Raw genomic sequence first — 6977 nt, 5'->3', positions numbered from 1 at the left:
AGCATTGCTGCCTCACAGCGCCAGGGACCCAGGTTCAATTCCCAGCTTGGGTCACTGTCTATGTGGAGTCGACACATTCTCCTTGTGTGGGTTTCCACCAGGTGCTCCCACAGTCTGAAAGGGTTAGTGCAGTCTGGTTAGGTGCATTGATGATGTGGAGATGCCAGCGTCAGACTGGGGTAAACACAGTAAGAAGTCTCGCAACACCAGATTAAAGTCCAACAGGTTTATTTGGTAGTAAACGCCACTTTCAGGGTTTGCCCCTTTGTCAGGTGAACATAAGAACATAAGAAATAGGAGCAGGAGTAGGCCATCTAGCCCTTCGAGCCTGCCCCGCCATTCAATAAGATCGTGGCTGATCTGTCGTGGCTCAGTTCCACATTCCCGCCCTCTCCCCATAACCCTTAATCCCCTCGCTTATCAAAAACCCATCAACCCACGTCTTAAAAATATTTAGCAAGGCAGCCTCCACCACTTCAACGGGCAGAGAATTCCAGAGATTCACCACCCTTTGAGTGAAGAAGTTTCTCCTCAACTCCATTCTAAACCGCCCCCCCTTTATCTTGAGGCTGTGCCCCCTAGTCCTACTGTCCTTTCTGAGCGGGAAGAGTCTCTCCACCTCTATCCTATCCATCCCATTCATCATCTTATATGTTTCAATGAGATCTCCCCTCATTCTTCTAAACTCTAACGAGTACAAGCCTAGTTTATTCAGCCTCTCCTCATAGCTCAACTCCCTCAACTCCGGTATCAGCCTAGTAAACCTCCTCTGCACTCCCTCCAAGGCCAAAATATCCTTGCGTAAATGCGACGACCAAAACTGCACACAGTACTCCAGCTGCGGCCTCACCAATGCCCTATACAGCTGCAGCAATGAGTAGGAGTTCAGAACTCCCACACACATTAACCTGATGTTGTGAGACTTCTTACCAGGTGCATTGACCCAAACAGGTGCGCGAGTGTGGTGACTAGGGGAATTTCACAGTAACTTCACTGCAGTGTTAATATAAGCCTTACTTGTGACTAATACATATATTTCACCTAACAATTGGACCTGCGTTTTGGTGTCCTTTCAAGTACATATCTCCAAACCCCATTGACATCTGACCCAATAACATCTGACAAGGAGAAGGTCATTCCTCCCCCCATCTTGTGGCTCTCTGTAAAACAAATCCAGTGAGTCTCACTCCCTGCTACTGCATATATTTTCACCATCCTTTCCGACACTGTGCGGCAATGTCCAGTTTTTAAAGCATGGCTGCCTGTGGCCGGCCTCACTGCCGCCGGTGCTCAGCGAGGTGGGGGATGAAGGTTTTAGGACCCAGCGGCTTGTGGCTATCAGCAGCTGCTAATACCTGCTGACCGGCCCCGGGGGAGAGAGGGGACTGTGCTCCATTCAGCCCGTTCGGCAAACACTCCTCCCATCCTGCCGCCACTCTGCCTATTCCGCCCCGCTTGTCCCCATTCCCGTCCCTGACGATTAGGTAATATCTATGACTCGTGGAATTGTTATGCATAATAATTAGGCTTTATTATAAACCGGGGCGGTTCGAGCAGCCCGCACTCAGAGGCAAACTTGAGTCTGGAGAGGAGAGAGGAGGGGGGAGAGAGGGAGAGGTCTCGCTTGCTCAGAGCCGGGGAGGAGATTGTTGGTGCTGTTGACATCAGGACGGCCCATTGATAGCCATTCACTGGCAGCTCACTTCAACTTGCAACCATGAAGGGGCTGGTTGCTGCCACCTTGCTCTTGCTGCTCATCGTTATTTGCTCCATGGATGTGGAAGGTAATAAAACGCGTGTTCAATTTCAGGAACAATTTTTTTTACCGACCTGTCTGTTGTTTAACCTTCCTCGCAGGAATCCCCTTCCTCCCTGAAAGAGGAAAGTAAACACCCAGCTCATATTTAGAGCGCACCTCTGTGAAATATTTAAAGTTCCAGTCTAATTTTCCTAATTCCAGCCGAAAGTTGCCTGATGGAAAATCTCTGGGGGTTTGTTTCCAAATATATTTTAAATCAGTATTTTTAAACTGAAATGTTAAGCTTAAATTGGTATTTTTTCCGCAAATGGCTGTGTTTTAAATACAAATGTTTAGCCCTTGTAGGCAGAATAATGTTTATAGCGTTTTCTCTTTTGGAGGCAGGATAATGTATGGTCATCCCGCGTGTAGTGTACTGGTCAGTGTTTCTTATTGTGTGTTCCATTTCTGACAGCTTACAAGTGTAAATGCACCCGCAAGAGTCCCAAGATCCGCTACAAGGACGTCCGAAAGGTGGAATTTAAACCGCGACACCCTTACTGCAAAGAAAACATGGCCTTGTGAGTGTATCAGTATCCTGGTACCATCCTCGGTGTTAGCTATTTTAGAGAGTGCATTAAGCGCATATGGTGCCCCGGGGGTCACTGTCTCTCATCGGCTTTTTTTTTCTCTCTCTTGCCAGTGTCACCATGACGAAAGGGGATCGGTTCAGGGGTCGGCAGTACTGCTTACACCCCAAACTCCCCACCACCAGACATCTGCTGAAACGGTACGAGTCCTGGAGAGAAGGCATTCGGTGAGTTGGCATTTACCCCGATACCCTGCTACGTGTTGTCTGTCAATTGTTAGAGAACTTTCTGCAAGTTGTTACTAATTATTTCTTCTTCTTGAAATGGAAGTTCCTGCCAGAGTGTACAATTGGAACTCTTTATCCAAAGAGACGTGTGTTCCCTGTCTAACATCGCCCGGGTTTAGTTATCCGATATGTAGGGCAGTTGTTAATGTATCATTGAGGAACACTTGTTCAATCTAGTTCCTTCTCTGTCCTAGCAAGGTGCTTAGTTATATTATCAAGTGCTTGATTTCTGCTGTTTTACTGATGGGGACGGGTTGGGGGATGTGGGGGGTGAAGGAGTAGGATTTGTGTCTATTCCCTTCCATTTCTTAAAATTCGACACATTGTGGAGAGAGGGCAGGGGTGAGGAACGGGTCAATCTTTGCAGTTTATTTCGCGGCCACATTTCTCGGGGTATATTTCTTTCTCCTACCTCAACTACTTTCTCTGTCGCGGTTTCGCGACCAGTTAAGCGGACAATAGGAAATCCGGAAGGAAATTGACCCCCAAGTCTACACAATTTTCAAAAGTTATGTGGTAAATCATAACGCACTTTACCCTTGTTTTATATCAAATGTGGCTTCAGCATGAAAGTGGCTCAGTGAGATTTTCCTCGACTATCCCTACATTCCTTGATGTATTTAATATCTCAGGGGGAACTATCATCTCGGTCTTGAACATGCTCAATGACTTAGCCGCCAAAGCCTCTAGAATAGACAATTCCAAAAATTCACAACCCTCTGAGTGAAGAAATCTCTCCTCTTAGACTTTGGTTCTGAGACCGTGCCCCTGGTTCCAGCATACCACCTCCGCCCCCCCCCCCCCCCACCCTTCATAACAATGCAATCTGCCACTCCAATCAGGAGAAATACCTCCCTTTTTGTCGCCATCTAATTTTAGGGAGACATCCTTCCAGCAAACAATAACTGGCTTATTTGATGGAAATGAGTTTGAAATTGAAATTGGGCACAGTGGTTAGCACTGCTGTCTCACACTGCCACATACCCAGTTCAGTTCTAGGTTTGGGTAACTGTATGGAGTTTGCACAGTCTCCCCGTGTCTATCTGGGCTAAGTCTGGGTGCTCCGGTTTCTTCCCACAGTCCAAAGATGTACTGGTTAGGTGGATTGACCATAATAAAATTGCTCCTTAGTGTACCAAGATGTGTAGATTAGATGGATTACCCATGGGAAATATGTGGGTTCATGGGGTGGGCCTTGGGAAGAGAGCCGGTGCAGAGTCTATGGGCCGAATGGCCTCCTCTGCACTGAGGGGTTCTGTGAGTTTGTTTTAAACTACTTTTTTAAAAACATTGTTTGTAATGTAAACATAACAATTCAATCTGCCAATCTGATCAGGAGAAATACTTCCCTTTTTGTCACCATCTAATTTTAGTCTGTCCTGGTAACACTAGGAAAACTCTCAAAGTGGCTTTTGGAGCCAATGCTTTTTCACTGCACAGTGATATTAACTCACTTTGCTTCTAGTATGTTGACATTAGCTAGATGCACATGTCCAGGAGTCGGCAACAGATTTGGGAAGAGGCCCAGGTTATCCCAGGGGGAAGGTGTTGCATTCCTCTGATCTGAGTGCACAGCCAAACGCATGCTGGCTTTACAGCTGTGCCACAACACCAGGTTAAAGTCCAAAAGGTTTATTTGGTGGTAAACGTCACTAGCTTTCAGGCTTTGCCCCTTCGTCAGGTGAGTGGGAGTTCTGATTTGTGATTTGTGATCAGAACTCCCACTCACCTGATGAAGGGGCAAACCCTGAAAGCTAGTGGCATTTATTACCAGATAAACCTGTTGGACTTTAACCTGATGTTGTGAGACTTCTTACTGTGTTTATCGCAGTCCAATGCCAGCGTCTCCACATCTTTGCGGCTGTGCTCCAGTACACGGTAGCGAGCAGCCTCAGAAGGTTGATGTGTGGAGAGGGCTGTAGCAGACATGCACAGTAAAGTCAGCCTCACAGTAAAGGAACTGGAGCCGTGAGGGGAAGCCTTACCACACACAGGGCAAGCCAAAACCACAGGCAGGGAACACTCCAAACCACAGACGGGCACATTCCTCTTTTAACATCCCACATCCAGGACAAAACTTCTCAGGATTGAAAAAGCAGCTCCCACCACCTGGCTTCAGACAAGGATCCACATTTAAAGTTTATTTATTAGTCACAGGTAGGCTTATATTAACACTCCAATGAAGCTACTGTGAAAATCCCCTAGCCACTACCCTCTGGCACCTGTTTGGGTACACAGAGGAGAATTTAGCAGAGCCAATTCACCTAACCTGCACATCTTTGGACTGTGGGAGGGAACTGGAGCACCTAGAGGAAACCCACGCAGACACGGGGAGAACGTGCAATCTCCACACAAGGCAGTGACCCAAGCCAGGAATCAAACCCAGAACCCGTGAGGCAGCAGTGCTAACCACTGCCACCATGCATTTGCAACCTTTCTAATATAAAACTGCACAACAGAATATGTGCATGTGTAACATTGTGCTGAAGATGTCAAACGTTACTGTAAACCCTGCAGAATGCAGTGAGTTTGCCTCATCCTGTCATTCCATCCCTGTGATGCCCAAATGAACAAGTTACCAGGAAAAGGGCTCTACTTCATTGATGTGGCAACACTTGGCTCATGTTGCCAACCCTTAAGCCATCCTCTGGTGCAATACAACCCTTAGGAATGGATACAAGCTCAGCTGAAACTAACAACTGTAAACTCATAAACTCTTTATGAGTTTATATTGAAATAATCTATTTATTTATTTATTTTGCAGGGTTTATGATGAGTAGTCCTCTCCCCTTTTGCTGAGAATGTACACAGAACCTGCACTTACTGTAGCGGCAGACTAAACTGCGGAAGTCTGATTAAAGGACCTTCGTTTCGAGCACAATGGACTTCTCCCCCCTCCCCCAACCCCAACCCCCTTCCCTTCTCTCTATCTTTCTCTCTCTTCGTGTGTCTGGTAATGCATTGCTTTACCAGTCAATCAGCTCACAAACTGCAGGGCACATTGAGAAGTCTGCCAAGCGGCTTCCTCCTGCTCCAGTCTACAAACTCTCTTCGCCTCTTTGGCTGTGTGAATACTCGAACGAATACCAGACGGGAGAAAAAAAGAGGCTTTCTTCATTAAATATGGTGTGATTTGATATTTTTGTATTTGGCCTATTGTGATATTTAAAGATACACTCGTGACTTTAAACCACTTTTTTTTTCATGTGCAGGGGTAATTCCGTGCTTTCATTTGAATGCAGAGAGAATGTCTTTAGGAGACAGGTCGTGAATTAAGCGAGGGAAACAATTTAAGAAAACTTCTGCTTTGTGTGTTTTTGTGGGAGGGAAGTAGATACTTAATGTTGATGGGAATAGTGGGTTGGGCCCACTGGAAGAGGTAAAGTTGGTTGTATCTTGTTGTGCTTAGCATTTATCTATGTTTCATACCAAATTATATTCATAATCGCAATATACAGTGTACTGTCTGTAAAAGAAAATTGGCAGCATTTGAGACTTTGTAATCACGGCTCTGATGAAATTTACAAGAGTTTTCAAATAAAGTTTTAAGAAACAGCAGGAAAATGGTTCACCTCATTCGGAGGGCACTGCAAATAACTTGGTTGTATTTCTAGTTATTTTGTATTTACTGTGCACTGTGTTCCCAGTGCATGGGTGAAATAAATATTACGTTCAAAAAGACCATTCATTTCAGGAAATAAGCTGTTTATTTTTCCCCTCCTCAAAGCAAACACCTTCCTAAAGGCAGCTCACAAGAGGTGTGATTGAAACAAAAACAGAAAACACTGGAAAATCGCAACAGGTTTGACAGCACCTGTGGAGAAAGAATGGAGCCAACATTTGGAGTCTATCTGACCCTTGGTCAGAGCTGGAGAGAAGGACAATCGGACACCATTTATACCATGGGGTTGTTGGGGGGTTGGGGTGGGGCTGTAATAGCTGGGATGGCATGAACAGAAAGACAAAGGGATGTAAATTGTGATGATGATAGTCCATGATAATAGCCTTAGGATAAGGGATGGAAATTTAAAAAGAGTTGAGGAGGAACTACTTGTCCCAAAGGGCAGTGAATCTGTAGAATTCACTCCCCCAAAGTGAGGCGGATGCTGGAACAGTGAGTAAATTTAAGGAGGAGTTAGATTTTTAATTGGTAATGGGTTGAAGGGTTATGAAGAGAAGACAGAAAATGGGAATGAGGAGCATATCAGCCATGATCAAATGGCAGAGTGGACCTGATGGGCTAAAGGGCCTTATTCTGCCCCTATACCTTATAACTTATAAAGGCTGAGAATGGTGCTAATATCATCCATTAAGAGATCGGAATGTGTAAATGGCAGATAAAAGGTGCAGAGGGTCAAAGGG

General features: G+C 45.5%; 1 protein-coding gene across 1 annotated transcript; it reads left to right on the top strand.

Annotated features, from left to right (window-relative positions):
- Positions 1-1518: 1518 nt before the first annotated feature.
- Positions 1519-6296, top strand: cxcl14 (chemokine (C-X-C motif) ligand 14). Its single transcript, XM_080201077.1, has 4 exons — positions 1519-1784; positions 2214-2319; positions 2442-2555; positions 5380-6296. Exons 1-4 carry the CDS (start codon positions 1718-1720, stop codon positions 5393-5395), a joined length of 303 nt encoding a protein of 100 aa, XP_080057203.1. The 5' UTR covers positions 1519-1717; the 3' UTR covers positions 5396-6296.
- Positions 6297-6977: the final 681 nt, after the last annotated feature.

The sequence above is a fragment of the Carcharhinus amblyrhynchos genome, chromosome 13 (assembly GCF_965287045.1).
Source record: "Carcharhinus amblyrhynchos chromosome 13, sCarAmb.v2.hapA, whole genome shotgun sequence".
NCBI classification, from domain to species: domain Eukaryota; kingdom Metazoa; phylum Chordata; class Chondrichthyes; order Carcharhiniformes; family Carcharhinidae; genus Carcharhinus; species Carcharhinus amblyrhynchos.
This window is presented reverse-complemented; position numbering and strand designations above follow the sequence as displayed.

Excerpts from the sequence above, each read along its gene's own strand:
- cxcl14 (XM_080201077.1), top strand. The coding sequence starts at position 1,718 with ATGAAGGGGCTGGTTGCTGCCACCTTGCTCTTGCTGCTCATCGTTATT. Across the intron at positions 1,785-2,213 it reads TTGCTCCATGGATGTGGAAG|CTTACAAGTGTAAATGCACC; the intron begins GTAATAAAACGC and ends CATTTCTGACAG. Across the intron at positions 2,320-2,441 it reads TGCAAAGAAAACATGGCCTT|TGTCACCATGACGAAAGGGG; the intron begins GTGAGTGTATCA and ends CTCTCTTGCCAG.